Source organism: Limanda limanda, chromosome 17 (genome assembly GCF_963576545.1).
Source record: "Limanda limanda chromosome 17, fLimLim1.1, whole genome shotgun sequence".
NCBI lineage: Eukaryota > Metazoa > Chordata > Actinopteri > Pleuronectiformes > Pleuronectidae > Limanda > Limanda limanda.
The window spans coordinates 4248211-4271694 of record NC_083652.1 but is presented as its reverse complement, the minus strand read 5'-3'; the positions used below and the strand labels follow the sequence as shown (position 1 = coordinate 4271694).

General features: G+C 38.9%; 2 protein-coding genes across 2 annotated transcripts; one reads left to right on the top strand and one right to left on the bottom strand.

Moving 5' to 3' along the window:
* The first annotated feature begins 660 nt into the window (after positions 1 to 660).
* Positions 661 to 8698, top strand: c17h16orf89 (chromosome 17 C16orf89 homolog). The gene is made up of 8 exons (XM_061089956.1): positions 661 to 877; positions 1766 to 1918; positions 2412 to 2562; positions 3504 to 3621; positions 4849 to 5011; positions 5415 to 5519; positions 6996 to 7085; positions 7839 to 8698. The coding sequence occupies exons 1-8, from the start codon at positions 700 to 702 to the stop codon at positions 7940 to 7942; spliced, it is 1062 nt and encodes a 353-aa protein (XP_060945939.1). The 5' UTR covers positions 661 to 699; the 3' UTR covers positions 7943 to 8698.
* Positions 8699 to 9093: 395 nt separating this feature from the next.
* Positions 9094 to 21561, bottom strand: ift70 (intraflagellar transport 70). Its single transcript, XM_061089955.1, has 19 exons — positions 21431 to 21561; positions 20962 to 21027; positions 19912 to 20121; positions 19438 to 19494; positions 19164 to 19299; positions 18910 to 19014; positions 18656 to 18784; positions 17553 to 17602; positions 16928 to 17080; positions 16376 to 16441; positions 15692 to 15745; positions 15392 to 15457; positions 15073 to 15149; positions 14415 to 14622; positions 12569 to 12640; positions 12230 to 12333; positions 11386 to 11464; positions 10669 to 10798; positions 9094 to 9717 (listed from the first exon to the last, which is right to left on the bottom strand). Exons 1-19 carry the CDS (start codon positions 21476 to 21478, stop codon positions 9581 to 9583), a joined length of 1947 nt encoding a protein of 648 aa, XP_060945938.1. The 5' UTR covers positions 21479 to 21561; the 3' UTR covers positions 9094 to 9580.
* Positions 21562 to 23484: the final 1923 nt, after the last annotated feature.

The window sequence follows — 23484 nt, the reverse complement described above, 5'->3', positions numbered from 1 at the left end:
GAATTAGAACTTATTCCAGCCCATGAACGGATTATTTTGCATTTCTACGTTCTGTTTTAAAAAGTGCATATCGGGAATATATATATATATATCTCCTAAAACATAAATATATATCACAAAGTTAACTAGCTAACATAGCTTATTCAATCTATTTTAAACCCCAGTGTTACACCTGTGAGTGGCTATAGCCTTGGTATGATTGAGATGTGTTTAAGGCATTTTTTTAGGTTACATTACATTATAAGATATAATTTAGTTGACACTTTTATCCAAAGCAACTTACAATAAGTGCAGGTTAAAAACTTTGAGTCGGTATGACATTATAAGAATTGATGTAAATTAGTTGAGAGACTTTTGTAAAATAAATAAAGATAACGTTAGCTCCAGCAGTTATTTAAATAGAAGCATCAGTGAGGTTTAAGGAGGAAACTGGGTGTGAAACATGTAAGAAAAGACACTTCAGGTCTGGTAAAAGTAATAAATACAATGTTTCCCGATATCATCCAGGATATAAAGTAAAAATGTAGTGAACAGTAACAGAAATAAATATAGAGGTTTTTTTTTTTAAATCATCTTTAATTTTGATTTGGTAATAGCAGCCCCTCTGACGTCATGGTTCCTCCCCCAGCTCGTCCTCTCTATCTCTCTGGGTCTGTCCCGGAGCCTCAGACTGGAATTATCCGGGTGAAAGGAGACATCATGCGGACAGCGAGGCTCCAGGCGGCCGCGGTGCTGCTTCTGTTCGCCGCAGTGTGCGGGTCGCGCTCGGAGGTGATCGATGACGTCCTGGGCAGCCTCTCCAGAGGAGCATCCTTCCTGGAGCAGCAGCATGAGCACATCAACCTGGACGGAGTGGTCGGGTTCCTCATGCTGCAGGGTAGGTTCACACTGCAGCTGTGGGACGACTCATCTCTGAGAGACTGACCTTGTTCTTATAGAAACATCTGCAGCTTGCTGCGTGTCTGTCTCGAGTGGGTTCAGTTAAAGTGGCACAGTGATTTCAGTCTTTCAGATCATTAGTCCTCCACAGGCCACGGTGGGAATGAACTACTCATGAGAGACTGGACGGCCTGAAATCTTATTGCACGTCTCTTAGTTACTAAAGGAACTAAAAATTAAAACAAATTCATTATGTAATCAAGCTACAACCTTTGCATGACGATTAAATGACAGAACAGTCCATACTAATTTGAATGGAAGAGGTCACACCCCACAGGGCTTGTTGAATTATTTCTCTCCAATAATAATATCTGAAAATATGCATTGTTTTTCAGTGAAAGTATAATAGTATAAGTAGAGTAGAGGTTAAAGTAGATGATATGAGCCTTTCCCAGACATACCAGTATCAATATAGGCGATATGCAAACTTTTTACAGAATAAACAATACAGAATAAATTTTCATGTTATCTTACATTTTCTTAATTCAAGTTCTATATGATTGCCTATATAGATCAGCTATTGGCCATTATTAACTAAATTTGGATATTCATGTTTAGGGAAAACCTCCTCCAGATAGTTTTCTAGCACTTAATAATTTGTAATACGCCATTAGAAAAACTCACCAAACCAACCAAACACACAAATATTGTCTGCAACTAACAATTATTTTCTTTACCAATGTAATCTGCTGATTATGTTTTGATCAGTCAATTGTTTGTCTATTAAATGTCAGAAACATAATTTCCCATGAAACAAGAGACAAAGAGACCAAAGCACAAAAGATTTGTAACTCTCCTGATTATTCTCGTCTGTTTTGTTTCTCAGCCGAGCTGAAGGAAGCTGTTCGGACATGGCCTCACACTGACCAGGTCAGCTGGGCTCAGAGAACCTCCACCGTAGCACTGGTCAAACGTCTGGACCAAACCTTTGAAAAGGCTGTGGCTGCCCTGCAGCAGAATGACCCCAAGTACTACAGAGGTGAGACCTTCACAGCTGCAGAAAGACTTTATCTCCCAGACGTCCTTGTGGTATGATGTCAGCTGCCATGGAAGAAACTTCCCCGTAAACCTATGTTTGGAGTAAATCTACTCAAATTTCTTGATACCTCAAAGTGGAAAGTTATTTATATGACAGTGTGCATTTGTTTGAATAAATTAATTTCTTTTAATTTGCACTCGTATTTGTTATATGGGCTCCGTGCTGTTACTGGGAAAATATAGGACTTCAGGAACATAAGACTGGGAAAATAAGAATAGGCAATAGGACCATGGGAACATTGGACATTGGGAACATAGGACGGGAAAAACAAGGTATCTGGGAACATAGGACTTTGGTAGGATTGTAGAAACATGTGACTATGGGGCACAGGACTGTGGGAAGATAGGACTTTGGGGACATAGTACTCAGGCGTTAGAGCGGTCGTCCTCTAACCAGAAGGTCAGTGGTTTGATTACTTGTGTATGTGTTGCAGAGTTCGAGCCCTTGCTGTCGTGGAGCTTTTACTTGATTCCTCAGGAGTGGAGCTCCACTGACCCCAGCCTTGTATATCCCTCCACCATGACCACTGAGTGTTATGATGAGCAGCTCAGTGACAAATGTCTGACCCTGCTGCTGGGAACATGGTATGAACACACTCCAAACAGAGAGAACAACAACACACTATAGCTTAAGTTTATTAAATAAACTAGTGCTGTGCCTGTTCTTAACCCGTCTGTTTGTAATGGGCTGTTTGTTTGTCCTGTGGTGATACTCCAGCTTCTACAGAATTATTCCCCGTCCTCCTCAAACAGTTCTACCATATCTGTCACTTTATTATTGTGTTATGTTGAACGTTGACAAGGTTTTTAAAAACAGTCTAGGGTGCAGAGTGAAGTTTGAAAACTTAGCATTCATCCTACCTGGTTTATCTCAAACAAAGCTGTTGTGTGTCCATGATCAGACCAGATTTTGTTTTTGGAACAATTGTATAGTCGGTAAATTTCATAAAATGGAACTGAATTTGCTTGATTACTGTTCACGTATGTGGCTTATATATACATTTTAATGATTGATCTAACTGGTGCTATTCTTTCATGATTGAATGTCGGCTATTTCAGAGGTCTAATAAACAACCGACTTATCCGACTCTTCTGACAATCTGCAAGAGAGGGAGTGATTCTATGAATGTTTTTGCCATGACGGACATCAGCACTCGCAACAACCGCAACCGTGAATGTTTGTGTCTCAGTCCGATCTGGTGATCTAAAAATTAATCACATTATCAAAATGATCTGGCGGGGATTTTGGCCTGGGGGCCACCAGTTACCAACCGATGCTGTAGTTTATTTGAGGACGTAGAAGAAGACACGTTTAACTCAGTCTGCATACTAAGCAAATATAAGTAAATTCAGCACTACACTTCCATGGTGAAGCCAAGCAGATGAACAGTTCTCGAGTTATGTGTTCCACATACAGACAGACCAAAGGGCCAATTTCTAGAATAAGTGGATGGATGAATAGTTACAAATGCTATAGTGTTGTGAGGAAACTCACCTGTCTAAGTCACGTTTATCTCTCTGAGCAGGAAGATGAACGGGACGCCTTGTATCGTGACCAAGCCCTGTCGGGACACCATGACTCAGTTTGGTTGTCCGCATTACTCCTTGTCCCACCAGCTGCTCTACTTCATGATTGGAAAAATGGTGAGAAGCACATCATCACAAACTATTAAATCACTTAAATCATTTAGGAAAGCATGGTTATTTTTTTCAATCTCACACACCCTGCTGTTTTCCCCTCCAAATAGGGATTCATTCACTGCTGAAAATAGTCCCTTACAAACAACTCAGGTGCATTTGCACAAGTGGATAATCACTGCATATTATATTATGTCATGAACAAACAGAGGAGGTCTCTAATTTATGGAGCCAAAAACTCACAAATATTGAAGTTATTATACCAAGATTTCACAGTACCCAAAACAATATTGTACATTGCCCCTTAAACTGAGTACCAAAAAAAGAAAAGAAAGAAACAAGGACTCATTATCAACAAATTATTAAGAGAAAAAACTAATTTGAAACAAAAGGCCAAATATTCTAAATAAATCTTAATGTGGGAAGAAATAGGGACAGTCGAGATCATGCATGAAGACAGTCTTATAAAACAGGCCAAGGTTAGTAAATAAAAGTTTAACCACGCTATCATGCCCTACCTTTATTTCATTACAACAGAACCCAGACCCACGCTGTTCTGACTGTCTTGATTAAAGTACCAAAACAGAGAATAAATAATGATAAATAAATAATAAATATGCTGCACTCTAGGCTCTATGGGGAAAATGCATTTCACGTCTTGTGATGCAATTTTTTGGAACATACCTAAGAAATAATGTTCAGACTGATTAAATTATTCAGTTCATGGGGCTTTTAATTTCGATCATATGGGCACCCCTGTTACATATGGTAATAACTTCAGTGAGCGGCTGTTTGAACAAATTAGAGTTTTTTAAAATGGCACTATACATATTTCCGGTGTTTTTAAAGATAAACAATTTCAATGGCAGCCAATGGATTTAGTGCTGAGACGGACCAACACACATTTGTTTTGAAAAAATATAGAATATCCTCTGATTTGTTCTATAATTCAGAATAAAACAAACAAGCTGAAAAAAGGAGCATTTCTTTACTTTTCAATGCAATTAGCTTTTAGATTTTGGTATATTTGGTGTGCAATATACCAAGTCAATTTCACAGAACCTGGTCAGAAAAATCATGCTCTGATCAGCAAAGGGTTGAACTGACTGAATAGCAACTTATATAGATAAAGCCAATAAATGAGCCGAATGGTTGCTGTGATTATGACCTCGACTCTACAGACTTAATGTGGGGATCCAGGTTAGAGTCTGACCTGTGTGTTTCCCCTCACAGAGAGGCTGCACTAACCTGCTGAAAGGGGACACACGACCGACTAGAGCCAACATGACTGAGAGAAACTACCGGAGGATCTTCTGCTCCAACATGATGAAGACCAACCTGGACATCATCAAAGATGGTCTTACCGAACAGACAGTCGACATCTTCATTGAAAACAGTGAGTGAGACGCTCAAGCTATTTAAATCACTATCATCCAGAAAAAGTTTTATACCATTTAATTTATGTCTTTGTTAAAATGTTTAGGGTCGATCTGGTTAGTTTGGGTTTTACATTGTGATGTAGGGAGCAGACTAAAGAATTTTTTATGAACTACGAGACGCTTCTCTGAGATACTGAAGCTCATGTCAGGAAATTCTTGATACACAGGAATCTGCACTGTTGTCAAATGTATCTGTCTCACACATTGGCAGAATTTTGTTGTTTTGAGGACAAAAAAACCTTTTAAGGATCAATCTGAAGCTATGAAATTGTTGAATTATAATGGGGGATTCAGAAGAAACAGTTTTGAAAAATGTATTTGTTGGTTTCTGAGCTTGAGTCCATCTGTCTCTGTCGACAGTCCTGATATGTGGATTGGCTGGTTTCTCTGACTTCTACAAAGCTGATTGGCTGCAGCACATCCTCAGGCTGCAGGACGAGGAAGTGGGCTGCTTTGGGAGAGACAGTGAGTGTTTGAACAGAATGATTATAATCAAAACCAGTTTAAAATACATTTAAGTGTTACTGAATCTAAATCATGGTCATCTCATAATTTCCAGCAAGTGGAGTTATCAAAATAGAAGTCAAATATCTTCTGTTAATGTTGTCAGTTTTGTTAAATCAATGTTTATCTCTGTTGTTTTGCCTCTGCACCAGCAACAGTCAGTGGCCGTAGCCATTATGTTTTTCGGGTTGTCCGTCCACACATCTGTTCCATTAATTTGCATTTATGAACTGACTGGATTTTAGTGGCCCAAGGTCAAAGACCAAGGTCACTGTGACCTTACAAAGCACATTATTTGCCTTGTGAACGTGATATCTCCGGAATGCCTTGAGGGAACGTCTTCAAATTTGGCATTAATATTCAATTGGACTCTCAAAAGAGATCTATTGCTTAGTAATATCTCAAGGTCACTTCAAGTGAATTTCTTTCAAATTGGCACACCTGTTTACTTGGACTCATTGCTTGGACAAATTGCAGAGGCTGAACCTAACACTCCCTGCAGTGATGCGCACTGCTGCGTATCTCTGATTCTTTAACACTGCTTTTGATGACTTCATCACATTTTATTGTTTTTTATCTTAAATTGTCTTACTAATAATACAAGAATTCGATCAATCAGGCGGTGATACTGCCACTGTATTTTGATCTGTTCTGATCAGTTTGAGTATTCAGAACCAAATCAGTCAGAACTAAGACTCCAGACATTTTTTTATGGAGTCAACAACTCAGTGCACACACTGCAATTTCAGCAGGAAATGCTATTTTGTTTAGATTTGTATTTTCATACATTTTATTAATTAATTACAACATTTTCTTTTCTGTTAATTTCATTTGTTTAAGTAATTGCAATTGTTTCATTTATATGCTTTCACGGTATAAGATGCTTATTTCATCAGCAGCCATAATGACGCCACTCTACCCTCCTTGTAAGAGATCACTCAGAGTTCAGTTCAGGTGAAGAAGCAAAAATAACTCAGACAATATTTCTGTCCCTGTCCAACTCAATTCTTTGATTTCGTTTTCAACTACTGATTTCAATACACACTAACCAGATCAGTCAGAACAACCTTTCATCTTGATTCAGCAGCTCAGTGCTCACATAGTATTTTTAGCATTAAATCCATTTTCTTCAGTTTGCAGTCTGGTTTACCGTAAGGTACAGCCATCAATATTAGCTCAGTGGTTCTGAGTCTATTCTGCCTGATCTGTGTCTTTAGTTGGTATATAGTTTGTGTCACATGTATTTATACATAAATAATTCCAAGCTTAGATCTACCAATAGTTAACTTACTTTTAATACTGGATCTTTAAAGGTGATGGTAAACGTAAACTTACTTTTTATTTGCAAGGTGTCAACAACCTGAACCAAATTAAGCATTTATTTTAGATGCTTTATGCAAGATAGTTGATTTTCTCTGCTGTGCTCTGTTTCCTCAGAGAGCATCATGTCTCAGATCATTGGAGACGAGCTGCTGGAACAGATGCAGCCGCACAGGAGAGTGAAGAGGAGGGAGAAGATACTTCCAGGTCAGTTTGTGTTTGTGTAATGTTCTTTGAGAGACTGATTGATCTAAAAACACATGCATCTCACATTAGAGTTGAAGGTTTGGTTACCTGTGACTGGTCAAGTACATGTATTGGTGGGACCTGGATACCGCAGCACCACTCCATTATAACTAACTACATAGACTGAATCCAAATAATGTCAAAAGTGCAAGATAGTGGCACCTGTACCCGCAATATTTTAGCTTAATTTTAGTAAAATGTGAGGAAGTGGAGACACGTCCATCATTCACACTTTATGATTACAACCCAGGTTTCTGAGACGATTCAGGATCCTTAGAGGCTAAAGATAAAGATAGATATTCTGCTACCACCACCTTTAAGTTAGTATATGCAGATCCATCAGGTGGATTCATAAAATGGATTTGATCGTTTCTGGTAGTGGAAGCAATTGGAGATGCGTCGTCCATCTTAACACTTTAAAGTACAAACTCTTGCTCAGAGGGGGCCTGTTATCTAGGTCTGTTCCAAACTACACTAGCATGCACTCAGCGAGCACTTTATTAGGAACACCACACTTACACAGGGTAGTTCCTCTGCTTATAAAACAGCCTCAGTGCTTCGAGTCATGGACTCCACAAGAAGTTGGAAACATCTGCTCCATGTTGACTTGATTGTCGACACGCTGGAGCATTTAACAACTGTTAAATGCATTTGACTGCATTTGACTATTTTTGATAATTCATTCATTCCAATCTCTCTCCTCTCTTGTCTCAGATGGCTGCTCCAGTCACATGACAGCTGTGGCTGTTGGCGCTCTGGGAGGGTACCTGAACTATCACCTGACTGAACAGGACATAACGAAGAGGCCGCTCTCCTGAACGCGCACCCAGCCTCACCCTGCTGCCACAGCCGGGGTTGTGCATTCAGGTGAACAGAATGTTGTAGATCATCAGGTAGAGACTCCCAACACAATATTTTGCTTCATGAAAATAGATGGCAAATACTTAAGATGCTGGTATGTGGCTGTTTGGCACAAAATGGAAGAGATTTTCGTTTTTATAATTTTTTCCATGTTGTATTATATGCTTATAATGAACAAGAAGTTTAATTAGCCATATGCTCATTCCTTCCTTCAGCTAAGAATGTAATTAATGTAAAAAATGATGCCTGAGGAAAGTGGTGATTAAGCAGGTGCTCACGTGGTCATCATGTTTTTCCATGTGAAGTAATGCTCTGGAATTTTGAAAATTTTGACACTTTTTTGCAAAAGTTAGCCTATAACAGAGAACTTAAATGGAGTGGAAAACAACACTAGGCAAGCTCAGCTGGACCCTAGATGCAGCTAGTTGGGAACATTGTCTGCCAGAAATGTAAACCTATGACTTTCTCTTCTTTTTGAACGTCTTTGTCATTACCTAGCATATTGATTACTTGTAACACTGAAGTTACACCATGTTCATTTTAATACCAAGTTTAGTTGTATACAGTAGGCTAACTTTTTACAGCAGTGAGAGTAGGATGTATGTATGTCCACACATACATAGGGTGTCATAGGGAATACAATTATTTTATTGAACATTCATGTTTTTTGTTGTTCAATGAAAGAATCCATTAAAGTTCTACTCACAAATAGATTAAGTCATTTAAAAATATTTTGTATTCAAATCGTTGCATGCATGTCTCCTTACGACAAAACAAAATGTTTATATTTATGTCTGTATATGACAAGGTAAAAACAGTAAGTATAAATTACCCCAAAATTTCCAGTTTATTTCTGTTAATTCCCATGGAAAGTTTCCAACTTTGAATATATGAGTCAGTGATCAGGGAGTCAGGGATCAGGGTGTCAGAGGGTCACAGATTATGGGATCAGGGGGTCTCGGATGCTGTTTGCCCATTGGACTGGAATACTGAGGCCTTTTACAGACAAAATGGTGATTCTGACTTTCCTGTAACAATTCTTATGAAAAATAAACAGTCAGTTAACAATATTTAAAGGCTCAACGGAACATCCCTGTTTATTATATATACTACAGCTGTGAATAAACACATTCATTATTTCACAGGAAAAAATAGCAGGGCACTGATTATTCTTTCAAACATAACAATCTTTATTGTCCTTAAATTACATTTTTGTTATTAACAATAATGTTATGTATAGTATAGAAAACACGCTCACCAAAGAGGATATACGCATGAATCATGAATGTATGAAGGTGAACTTTAAACAAAGTGTTTATGTATTTAATGTTGAGTAGAATAAACACTGCTAATAAAAGAAGCTCATCATACTCTGCACAGCGAGTATTACTGACTATTACTGTAAGAGCTGAGATCACTGAACCAGACCTCCTGACGTCTGTTCTCTTAATTCTTCTGCTTCAACTCACCCCCTCACTTCATTATAGAAGCTTCCCTGAGGTGTATAGTGTTGATTGTCTCTGGCTTCAGGTCAATTATCCTTGAGTCGACTTTATTGACAAAATACCATCTCTGGCTGACACCGTGTGATGATGTCACTTGTTCCAGCCAATAACATCATAGAACAGCGCCTTGAGCAGTCGAGCCTCGTAGGTGACAGTGTTCTTGCCGATGTGAATGTGAATCTCCTCCAGAGGCTGCTCGATGATAGCCGGCACTTCCTTCCCGTAGACTAGAGACGAGAGTACAAGCCAAAAGCGAGAAATATCAGTTCAAACTGAACATGACCAACGTCTAAAGACTCAGTACTGCTTCCTAGATGCGTCAGTGTTCATAAAACCACGGTATGAATGAGCTGGACGGACTGATCCATACAAGCTTAGTGGTATCGGCAGAGGGTGATCATAGGATCATTAAAATCGAAAGGGTTCCACTTCCGAGGGTTCATGAATGGGCCAAATAATCTGCGTTGTGATCATAGTCTGTTAATAAAGATGGATGATGTCTCTCCATGTCCTCCTGTTCTTCAGAAATGAAGCTAAATAAAGCGTATACGGCACCACCCTCTTGCATTGATGACGTTATCTGGAGCCCTAGTCTGAGTGTGATAAGGACTACCTAAAATGACAGAAACCATCTTTGAGATGAAAATTATGTGATCCATATCCCATCTGCTAACATGGAGGAGGCAGGGTTTATGACCTATACTGCAGCCAGCCACCAGGGGGCAATTGAGACACTTTGGCCTGACTTTTCGGGAGCAGTCAAATCGTTCCTTTTAATTACAGTCTCTGATTTAAAGTGTCTAGATATCATATTAACCCTTTTTTAGTCTTATATATTACATTAACAATTTCACTTCTGTCTCTTCAGTTAAGTTCACTACAAACAGTTATACCCATAAGGGGCCACTGAGTTCATCATTGTTCCAAATCAGATAATCACAAGATGCATCATCTGTCCATTCACACACAAGATGTAGAAACACAAGTGAGGTCTCTGAGATCTACATTTGTTTTACACAATTCCAAAAAGTTATTCAGGACTCGTGGACAAAATGGACTCTTTTGTTAAGAAATGTAGCCTGTCGTTTCTGTTTGTGTGTGTATGGCTTGCACGTGTGTGTGTGTGTGTGTGTGTGTGTGTGCATGTGTGCGTGTGTGTGTTTGTGCATGCTGCTCACCCTCGCAGTGCTCCAGGAATTGAATACACTCCTCTACAACAGCGTCCCTCAGCATGACCATGTGTTTGGACATGTTCTCCAGCAGAGACAGGAAACAACGCTTGGCATAGAACCATGTGTCCGTCCCGAGCTACACACAAACAAACATAAACACTTACTTTAAACTCACATAGCTTTGTCATAGTTTAAATTATGATAAAACAACTCTTCAACTCATCAAACGCTCTTTGTCTTTCTAAGCCTCAAAGCAGTGCATTTGAAAGAAAACCAGAATTCAGACACAATGGCCAGGTTGGGAAGAGTTGGCCTGACTTATTTTTTTCACGCCAGGCTTTCATTCCAGAGCTGCTCTCTGCTTGCACTGTGAGTGTGACTCTGTTGTGGGAATTATTGTGAGGAGAGGGAGACACGCAGGATGACGGCTTGTGTTCTCAGCTGCCCCTTCAGTGGACTCAGCTGCAGCCACAGTCTGCTGTTGAGACTGGACCAGATCAAAGGAGCCTCTGAACCTCAGAGGAGAACGCAGCAAGAGAGTTCCTGCAGATGGTAACTGACACCGAGTCATATTTGTCTTTCAATTGTGACTCTAAACTGATTCCTTAAAGTTGAATTTAATATCTGTGAAAAATACAGCACCACTGCCTTTGAAAAATAAAACCCAAACAACTTAACTTGCAATGAACCGACCTGAAATGTACAACTCATAAAAAGGCTGACCTTCTTATTGTACGGCTCCAGGCTCTTGATAACACGAGAGATGCCAAAGTCGTAGTTTCCCTTGGCACAGTACAGCGTTCTGAAAGAGAAACACAATCTCAGTATGAAACTGCGACACAGTCCAAAAACCTATTTTTTTAATAATCATCTACCTCCAACAGGTTTCGGAATGAAGTGGATTTAAATTTAATCTGTTACCCACAGTATAAAAATAACTTGGAGTATTAGGCTTTGAGATTAACTTTTGACCTTGGAAACCTCAGTCTGTGAGGATTTGTTTAGCAGGTGGTCCCAAGTGCAGCAGCGAGGTGGATTCAATCAAAAAAGCAGCAGAATTTATTGAAAATAAATAAAATAAACTAAGGTTCAGGAAACAAACGGGTGAAACTCTAACTGTAAACGGAAAACAAGGCAGGATCAGGAATTTGACACCATTACTGAGGAGTTAACTTAAATGTTTAATTTGAAGAACCAGAAGTGGCTAGAAAGTGAAGGTCTGAATGTCCCTTGAGTCCTTGTACTTTAAAGTTTGCAGATTCATAATGGCTGCCTCGGCCACATTGTGGATCGTGATGGCAGCTGATCATGGATTATGATTTCAACTAGATTGCTTAGATATACAATATGTCTACTCACATATACCTTTATTATTGGAAATATGTTGTGAATATTGTTATTTTGTTGATGTGCCCTGTTACACCCGGTATATATTGCACTTCTGTCCATCCTGGGAGAGGAATCACTCGCATGTTGCACTCTCTGAGGTCTGTACGATTTTTTATGGTAGGTTTTCCTTGACCAACACATAATGATCAATACTTACAGCATGATTAGTGGAACTCACCCAATGACCAGGTTTACGATGCAGAGGTGGAAAACCTTCTTGTCAGGGTCGTCATAGGAAATCTGCTCCTCCTCTTTCTCAATCTTCCTCATCAACTCCTCAGCCTGTCATACCAGGACGACATGATGAGGAAACAGGAGAAACTAGTTTATACCGTTCACTTCATCAAAGAATGTTAATTGGTAAAGTAAATACAAGTACCCGCAAAATTGTACTTACATACTTATACATCTGTGTGTAAACATAACCTTTACAGAGAACCACTTTGTATGGTACAGTGTTGGAAACACACTAACAGGGAAAGGACAGCATTGTTGTGTTAACCTCTTTGTACAGTACCTCTTCATTCTGGCTCGTCATGATGTAGGACACACACAGGTTGGCCAAGACCACAGCGCTCACGTTCAGGATCTACATCGGAGCACGAACACACAAACACACACACAAACCCACACACGCACACGCACACGCACCCACACACACACTGTTAAACTGTATTCAATAACTTTGGAGCTCACACCACTCATTTATAATTTACTTTACTGAACATTTCCTGTCGGCACCAGAACCTTTACGAAACCTTGGTTAAATCTAGGTTTCTAAGATTTTGTTTAAAATATGAATATAAGGGAGTCATATTCTGGGTTATAAGTTTACATGCTCCAATGCTCAGAAAATACATCACTTTTCACTTTCAGCCTCTGTCTGAAACACTTGGTTGTATCTACAGTCTCTTGTATGCCCCCATTTTCGAGATTCTTATAGGTTCACCATGACCTGTACCTTTGACCAGTGAAATCAAATCAAACTATCAAGTGACAACCAATCAAAATTTGAAGAAATTACCTCAAGGCACTCTTCTTTTGTGAAGCCACCGTGACCTTGCTGTTTGACCTATCACCACCGAAATCGATGTAATGAAATTCCCTATGGGCAGTCTTGATATATCACATTCAGAGAAACGTGTGGTCACTGTCACCTTTGACCTCCAGGTACCAAAATCAAATCAGTTTATGTTTGAGTCCAAATCAAGAGGCCCAAAAAGTGTTTTGGAAACTAGACATCTGACCTTTGATCACCAAACTCTAATTAAGTCATTCTTGAGTCCAAGTGAAGGATCTTGCCAGATGTAATGAAACATCTGGCAAGATGTAATGAAAGTCCTTTCTGGCATTCCTGATATATCATTATTACAATTTAAAAACATGAGGTCCTTGACCTTAAACTTTTTTACCTTTGACCAACAAAATCACTTAAATCTTTTAATCTTTGAGTCCATGTGAATGTTTGTACCAAATTTGAGTTAAAGTAACGTTCAAGAAAAACTAAAATACTTTGTGAGGCCACCGTAACATTGACCTTTGGCTATCAATGTCGAATCAATTAATCATTGAGTCCAAGTGAATGTTTTTGCCAAATGTGAAAGGATTCCCTCAAGCCGTTCCTGAGATACCGCATTCACAAGGCAAAAAAGGCTCTTAGTGAGGTCACAGTGACCTTGATCTTTGACCACTGAATTCTAATCAGTTCATCCTTGAGTCCAAGTCAATGTTTGAGAATGTTTTAAGGCATTGTTGAGCTATCCTATTTACAAGAATGGGACATATGGATGGAGAGAAAGATGGAAAACCCTAAAACATAATGCCTCCGGCCACTGACTGCAGCTGGAATAAAAAGAGCTGTTTAACCCAACACAGAAAAGAAACACTTTAAAAGATTCATATGTCTCTTTTAGGATGCAAAGTGGACTGTGCTCACGAATATACCCTCATACACCCTAGAATCATCTCAAGAATTTTAAATAATTCAGGAGGTGAGGAGAAATAAGGAGCAGTGAGGGTCTAGTAGCCAGAGGAGCCGTTGCCAGAAATGTCAGAAGCACCACTGCAAAGAAAAAACAAACAAAAACAAAACAAAACACACAAAACACTGCAAGAGGGGAAAATCATCCAAACAGATGTGAAGACACACAACAGAGCTGTTTGGTCTCTGTTTTTTACCGAAGGTTTGCACTTGCAGGGACACTCCTGAATGTTACACTGCTCCACCTGCACAGAGAGTCACACAGTCAACATTTCAGCCCAACCTCTGACTGTCTGTGGTGCCGACAGGTGAACGACTCTTCTAAGCCTCCCAACACACATTTATTTATTTCTTTGTGATCACACATTCAGAAAGCACTCACATTATCGTAGTGCTTCTTGACGATGGGCTCATAGAAGCCGATGGCGTCCTTGTACTTGTTCTGCATGAAGAGCACGTGGGCCACGTTCAACTTCCAAGTGTCTTCCTCATTACAAACCTCCACCGACTTGTGGAAAATCTTCTCCACCATCTGGAAGTTCTCCCGGTTCCAGTAGATCTTAGCCTGAGCCATCAGGACCACTATGTACCTGAGATGAGACGCCACCAATCAGACAGGAATGACGTAGCAGGGAAAAAGTCAGGTGGACAGTTGCAGTAGAAAACAAAGAAAGATGCAGGGAATGAAAAACAAAAGCTGCCAGGAAAACTAATAGAAGTTTACAGTTTTTACCAATTTGTTTTTCAGTCTCTTCAGTCAGTTACTCAATTGCAACAGGAGATCGTACCCGCTCACCAAAGTAGCCTCAAGAATCGATGTTAAGTTATAGGAGTGGGAATGAAAGCAGCTCCATTCTCCCTATTCCAAGTGAGTGAGCTATCAAAACTATTTGTATCAAGCTGAAAAAGTTGCACAGTGCTGATTTAACAGTGAGAATAATATGTTAAGAGCATTGGTGTTTCTTTCCATACTTCCATGAACACATTGCATTTTGTTTAGTGTGTGTATGTGTGTTTGTGTGTGAGTGTATCCCTCTCACTTTTCCTGCATCAGTTCACAGTCGGCCAGAGCTTTCTTCTGTGCTTCCTCATCTCGAGCCAGCCGGGCTTCCTGCACCTTAGAGAATTAAAACAAAAACAATATCATCAGTAACAGTCTTATTATTGTTGTCGGAAACTTATTAACTGAAAGATAAAGCTGTCAAGCACATGACATATGTTTGATCAGTAATACTTCAAAATTAAATAAATACCACTGAAATATAAATATAGGTATAGTGCAATACATAACAAATAAAGAAGATATAAAGAAAGTACTACAAATGCTCAGAGTGAAAGAGGAGGAAGAAAGTAAACAACCTGCTTGGCCAATTTTCGCAGCTGCTCCGTCAGTTTGCCGTTCATCTCGTCAAACTTCCTAAATGCCTGTGAAAGAAACAAAATGTGAAAATGGTGATTTCAGATTTTATTGAATGAATAAAAAAAATAAAACAACTAAGCAATCTAAATGAAAAACATTTAGATTTGAAAACAAAATGTCTGAGTTGAAATCTTAAGTTAAAGCTGCAGTGAGCAGGATTTGATGTAAAAACAGTAACATTATTAAAAGTTCTGAATAACAGAGCTTTAATGTAATAGTTGTTAATATCTTTACGTTACCTCCTCTGGTGCTGTCTGGCAGGTTAACAAGGCGTCAAGAAACTCGTACATGTACTAAAAAAGGACAAAAACGTGTCAGCTTTCATGTGGATCAGTCACTGGGAAACTTTCATGATTATAAGGGAGAGGAAAATTTGGCAGTGTATATATATAAAATTCCCCAAAATCAGACCATTGACAAGGAAACTGTTAAACTAAAATAAACTTTGGCTTTTAAACATTCCAACAGTGCATGTTATAATAGTATAGTGCAAAGTTGAGTGGAAAATTAACAGAGATTGTAAAAATTTATAAAGATCATTACGTGGAGGGCGGTAACACATGTAGGTTTATATGTATATATATATATTTATATATACACACATGTTTGTGTATGTATTTATGTAATCAATATTGATTCCATCTCTTTAAATGTTTTGTAAAGCTAATTATCAAATAAAAAGTCAACATTTGTCTTTTACTTTTAATGGTTTGTAGAATTTTAACTTAGTTGAACTGCACAAACAGCATGTTTTCTGGTCTCGCTAATTCTAGCCATGATTGTGTTGTTTCAATAAATAAACACACTGATAAATGACGCAGGAGGTTTTTTTGGGGGGGGGGGGGGGGTTCAGAGGGTTGATAAAGCAATGAAGAAATGATTAGTGTAGATCAGGACCTAGGGTGATTTTTGTTGACGCTCACCGTGGACAGGAACTTGTAGGTGAGATGGGCGTTCTCTGCCAGGACGTCAGCCGCCAGGTCAAAGTACTGAGGGAGGGAAACAGATTGAATCCAGCAGAAACATTAAGACCCACAGCTCTCTGAGGGTTTTCAGCTCATTCCCCTAAGAATCACACTACAAGTCAGAATCTTTAAAACAAAAATATTGGTAATCCCTGTGTGGACGCTCTCTGTGGTACAGAGGGGGCTGTGTGTTTGAAGAAGAAAGCCATGATAATTCACTGTCATGAAGACCTGTACTATCATCTTTCAGTATTACAGACCTGGTGTAAAGGTAATTATGTGGAGTTGTTGGTTAAGTAGTTGCCAAATACTTTCATTCAGGGAAAGAAAAGTTAAAAACATGAAACTGTCTGTGTGCATCATTACACACAGAAAAAATAAACAAGTTGATTTTCAAAGTAAAAAAAACAGAACTGAGATACCGCTCAGGGTCTTTCACACCTACCCTTTTAGCCGTCAAACTTTTCAGTTTAGTCTGAACTAAAATAACAAAAAAAACCTGCTCTGTACCTCGTGTTTGCAGTAGAGCAGCAGCAGGTTTCCAAAGGTGACGGGGGGGAAGGAGGGCTGCTGCAGCAGAAAGGCCAACTTCTCAAAACCCTCTGATGGCTTTGTGTCCATGTTCACCAGAGCCTGGTTGTGGAGCGTCACTGGGTCCAGCTCCTGACAAAACACACACAAACACACATAAATAATATGTCATAAACTATTATTCAAGTCTCTGTAAAAAAATATAAATTCTATGAATCCACAATTAGAAAAAGCAGCAGGTTTTATTTGGATGACTCTAATACTTTGAAAAAACAGAAGCAAACACTTGTATTTCATGTATGAAAAGTGAGTAGATTAGTAGAGAAAACATGAATTCATTTTATTTGTTGGTACTTATATTTCCATCCTGATACTCACAGGAAGAATGCATAACTTAATTTCACTAGAGGGCGCTAGTTGTACACCTTCTCCCGAGTTAATATACATAGCCATTACTCTGTGGCAGACTGGACCCATGACCCACGATCATCATGACCTCCAAAGTCTTTACACACCGATGTTTCTTATTATCTGTGAGTTTCTCTTATCAGATACAGACACACACACATGCAAGCACGCACACACACACACAGGTGAGAGTTACCTCTTCGGCTCTCGGGGGCATGTCTGTCAGAGACTCCTGAGCTCTTTTCACTGCACCAATCAACATAACAACAAAACAGAGGAGAAAGCACAACTTTACATACCACTAGACATTAAACAGTATAGAGTAGAGATAAACAATGATTATGAAGTCAACGATCAGCTCTGTGGAGCTTTCTTGCAGACATACAAAAGTTTTGTTTTTGCATTGTGTGTGTCCTTGTGTTTCCTTGAGTTTTGATCAGTGAGTCTCCTTCATCGTGTGACATTTATTGTTTTCCAGTTTGTTGATTTGTTGTTTGCTTTCTCTGCTCCATAGTGTTAAAAAATTAAAACGATGGAGACTGATAAGTTTAAAACTGTGATTTAAAAAAAAAAAATAACTTACATGCAGGGTTGTGGTTGAATAATTAGTTTTTATCATAAAAATTGGGTAATAATTGGGTAATAGAGACGCTTTGGCTTTGCTTTTGGGAGCTGTCATAGCGTCCATCATTATTTACAGATGGATCATAACCTGGGCTCAGATGGCCTCTGGCACTTTTACCTTCCTGTCTTATCTCTGTGTAGACATGCTGCTGGTGTTGAGGAGAGGAGAACTCTGCTTTTGAAGGCTTTTTTTTCCTGGTTATGATTAATGTTGTTGTGAAGCTTGGCAGGGCAACAAAAATGTTAGCTTGTCTCCATGGAGGTAAACACTTTCCTGAAAACAGTTGTAGTAAGTAACATCTATGTATCATGATGTAGCTCCCTGTGTTTCTATCTTCTTTCCAGATCTGTATGACTGGTTATTTAAGTGCAAAGGTACTTGTTCTATTTTTTATATCACAGAAAAAAGAAAAGAAAAATGAATGTTCAGAGCCGCCTGATCCCACTGGATAAGCTTGTATGAGCAGGTTTCTGTTTTCAGGAAAATAAGACCACTTGACTGATTTGTTTCATCATAACACCACTGTGTGGCCAGATACACAACAACAAATTTCATATATTATTATAATTATTATTAAAAATATCTTCCTGGTTCGAAGCTCTGGGTTTTAAACCTCTTACTCATCTCTCCCTTCACCTGTCTGTTTTCTAAGTGCCACTGACTGAGGTTCTTACAGTTCTTCAGCTGATATTCGATGGCGGCTTTGAGGTTGAAGGCTTCGATCAGAGCCGTCTGTTGCAGCACCAGGGTGTTTCCCACGCTGTGGACATCAATGCCTTCAGTCGTCATCCCGACGCTCAGCTCTGGTGCACAGACAAACCAGGACTGTTATAAGATGATCAAATACTGTGACTGAAACAGAGGGATGTGGTTGATCTAAGGTGATACGAATGAGATAATGGCAGCGCCCCTGTAAGTGTGTTCCTACCTGGATGTTCCCTCATGCCTCGTTCTATGATCTCTCCTATGTATTTGAGGGCCTGAGGATAGTTCTTCAGGCTGTAGAAACAGAGAGCGATGTTGTAGGACAGCGCTGAGGGAGAGGACAACAAGACGGACAAAGAAACCTTGATTAACAATTTCCTAAATATGTGATATAGTAACGGTTTAAATTAAAATGAAATAAAGTGTTATCCCCTCCGCAGTCATTGCACATAATAAAAATTTAATTTGGAAAACTACCTGGCACGTATCCCACAACTTGCAAAGCAGACATGATCTTCTTGCAGGCATCCTCATACTTTCCATCCTGGTAAAGCAAACAGCCTATGTTGTGGATGCAGTCTGGGTCGTCCTGGGGCAGCTGCTCCAACAGGGACTGTGCACACAAACAGTTGCATTAAGTTGTTCTATCAGTGTATGTTTGGCTACAGGTAGTAATGAACCTGCCTCCATTTCTATTGGTGTATACTGTATGTATGCATGTATTAACAGATGTTGTGTGCGAGCTCGTCACCTTGGAAGCAGAATAATCCTCCTCACAATATTTGATGGATGCTTGAAGCTTGACCATCTGTGCCAGAGAGAGAGGGAGTGGTCAAGATAGAGAGAGAAACAGAGTGAGGATAAAGGGATAAAGTGAAGGTAAAACAGGGACATGACGTGAGCCCCGAGCGCCGGTTTCGACTATGGGGCGGAAAAAATAAGAAGGAACAACTTTTGACTCTGATTCAAGCTCTCATCCATAATTAATGTCCATGACCTCTTCTCACAACAAAGCCTCATGTCTTCTGTGGACATTGTACAATATATCTATTGGATTTGATCATATTGACAAAATTAATTGAATTCCGAATGAAGACTGTTATTTTGACTTCCTGAACAGTGATTAGACAACTTAGACAAACCACAGACTTGATATATAGATAGTTGACATGTCTCCACTTCCTCAAACTATCCAAAAAAATAAAAAAAAGTGTGTGTGTTGTACCTTGGTGTGACTGCTGGTGTTGTCCAGTACGAAGGAAGCCTTATTAGCCTCAGGATAAGCACCAGCTTTGTAGAGGGACTGGGCGTAGTACACTTTGTAATCCTCTACCTCTGGGTGCAGCTGCATGAGCTGCTCATAGCACTCGGCAGCGTTGATGAATTCCTGGATGTGATAGTAGCAGTAGCCCAGCAGAGACAGAGCTGCCCTGGACTACAACATAAAGCAAGAGAGAGATACACCAGCGTTCATAAAGTATTGAATCAAGGATGTATGCTGTTGTCATAGCACTAAAACCTTTCAAAATTAAATATAAATCAGCACAAAGAAGTAGTTGTTTGAACAAAGAAAGCAATTAATATTCCTTTTTTAATGATTTGACTGTTATTTTCTTGATTATTTGATATAGCATTTGTCTGAAAATACACAGTTACAACAAATATCCTGGAGGCTCAACGTGATGTCTTTGTATTATGTTCACGAAATTGGCATTACAACTAAACTATCATTTATAGATTACTGATTCATCTTGAAGATGCCAGAAAAACTGAAAAAAAAACACATTAAAGAAGCTTGTACAAGCAAAAACAGTCACAGTTGTATCACTCAATGCAACTGAGCAGCTCTTTTATTGTTGAAAATATACCTCCGCCAAAGAGATTATGTTTTCACCATTGTTCGTTTTTTATTACCACAAAACAAGGTGGAAGGATCCAGTACAGGTCAGGGAAGAACCCATAAAATTGTTGTACGGATCTGGAGAAAGGGGTGGATCCAGGACATTTCTGTATCTTGCTATTAAGGGCATTTTTTGACATTTTCATTGATTTCTCAGAGATTCATTTACGGATCTTGAGTTAAAAAAACAGGCACATTTAGAAGACTGATTTCTATAAGTTTGTGGAATTTAATTAAAGGGAACTGTTGGACCTTGGCAGAGGTATTAGCTCTAATAAGTGCTGCAGTTGTTTTGTGGATGTTTGTCAGTCACAATTTTATTGTATTGTGTAGGACAGTCAATTTTACAAATGGAAAATATTATCCCACACTTACCTTGGTATGTTTTTGAAGCTGGCCGTTTAGGATGTGAATTGCCTCTAAATAATGCCCATCTTTAATCTAAAAGACATAAGAGAATGGGCAGATCATTGAATTCCCCGCAATTATAAATCGTTAACACTGAAATGTAAACATCTGACATCAGATCACTGTTGATATGCAGCTAAAATGAAGTTATGAGCTAAGCTGGATCAGATCTCATTCACACAACATCGTGTTCATTTGACGTGTAACGGAGTAAACTCTCGTCACACATACTTGACTGACAAATGCAGAAACTGACCAATTTACGACAACAATCTAAATGACTATCAAACTACTTGATGTTTTTTGTATGTTATATCGACGCCAAATAAATAAGTAAGAAGCACTAAACATCACATATCTGAGCGCAGCTCGGTTACAGTTTACTTCGTTCAGCACTGAGCTAGGAAGCTAACCTCAGCTCAGACACTATTCTCACCAGTTTGTAGATGGTGGCCGTGTACTCTCCGTCCTTTATAGCTGCCATGGCTCCAAACGAGCGGGTTTAAAGACTACAAACCACTCGAGACCCTGTATATCCCGACACATTTAAACTTAGCATCTGGCTAGCTTCTGTTTACGTGATGGACAGAGCGCATAGGGGCTGTAACTTAGCAACAGAGCACACCGGAAACGAAAACGTGACAGACGTTTCTAAGAACCAATCAATAAGGGGAATGAATTTACGTAGGCCAACCTTTTCTTTTTTTGTCCCTTAAAAACCTTTATTAGACACACAGGCTACACTTCTTTCTGTCTTTCTTTCTTCCATGAAATAATTTCATTTTATTATTAGCCCATTGCTGCTGTTTGTTTTTCACCTTTTAATTTTTATTTAGATTTATCATCACGATGACTCTTTAAATCTAAAAGTCTTCATCCGCCAGTCAAGATATTAAATAATTGGGTGCTGCTTTAAGGTAAATGAGCCCACAGCCAGAAGACATACTATAACATAATACAAAAAAATGATATATATAATATTATAATATTTTCTATGTATTATTGTCTGATAATTTGTTGCTTATAATTGAACTGAATTGATTACCTTTTACTTTAGTTACATTATTTACATTATTATTTTGAGCTAAGTTGTACATAAATAAAGTTCTTCTTATTATTATTATACAACACTAGGCAAAACTGCTGAAAAGGAATAAGACATATGTTGAGTTTATTTGGGCTCATAGCAGCTACTGTATGACTGGAACCACCCTGTTAGATAACAAAGATATTACAATATTCTGTTAAATAGATTAGAGAGAGAGAGAGAGAGAGAGAGAGAGAGAGAGAGAGAGAGAGAGAGAGAGAGAGAGAGAGAGAGAGAGAGAGAGAGAGAGAGAGAGAGAGAGAGAGAGAGAGAGAGACGGAACAGATGAAACCAGCCAGGGTGTTGGAGCTTTGCCTCAAACCCAAACCACACTGTTCTGACCACTGGGCCTCAATAATGATGGGGGAGAATATGATGCTATGTGTGTGTGTGTGTGTGTGTGTGTGTGTGTGTGTGTGTGTGTGTGTGTGTGTGTGTCATTACGTGTTTTTATGAAAGCGAGTGTGAGGTTTTTAGTGTATATGCATGTGCCGTCATGCTTGTGTGCAGCAGGGGTGTGCGTATATTCTCCCTCTCTCTGTTGTTCTGTCTCTTTCTGCAGTATACTTGCACGTTTGCCACTGACTCCTAGGGACCTCTGCAGGAGACGAGCTGCAAAACATCAGGTACATGCTTTTGTTACACACTTATGTGCAGAAAACCGTGTTGTATTTAAATATTGCACATCTATCAGTTGTTTTAAATTTCCTAGTTCTTTTGATTTTTCTATTATGATCAAAACCAACAAAAAGATTTTAGTTACTGCTTGAAAAGAAAACAGAACTCTGGTTTTGTGCATTCACGTGGCATAAAAACATGAATCCTCTAAGTGTGAAGCAGCCTTGAGATGAAACTAAATGAGACTCTTTATTAATGTTGAGCATGAATCTGAATAAGCAATCTTGTTGATAAAAATGTCAATGAATCTGTGAATTTGCTTTCAAAACTTATTTCATGGATGCCAGATTGACCATGAATTTTTTGTTTTATAATGAATCTTAGACACTTAAATCGTCTGCACATACACAACAATCCCTCAGCAAATCTTCAGTAAACCCTCTGTGTGTGTCTTTGTAAACAGTTAAAAAAAGATAATTAAGTGCCTGACAAATTTACATTGACAATGTAAGGTGAATGCACTTATTGTAAGTCGCTTTGGATAAAATAATTTTAGTGTTATGTAATGTGAATTTAACTTGTCAATACACACATCGAACTTGGTCATTATTTCAATGAAACGTGGTTGAAGGATGGGACATGGACGAAGAAAGAACTTATATTCGGAATCTCTTAAACATTGAGAGATGTTTTTTCAGCATTTCTCAGAGAATAATGAATGGATGTTGAAAATTATTAGCCATATTTTGGGGACTGATATTTATGATTATGTAAAATTTGGTCAG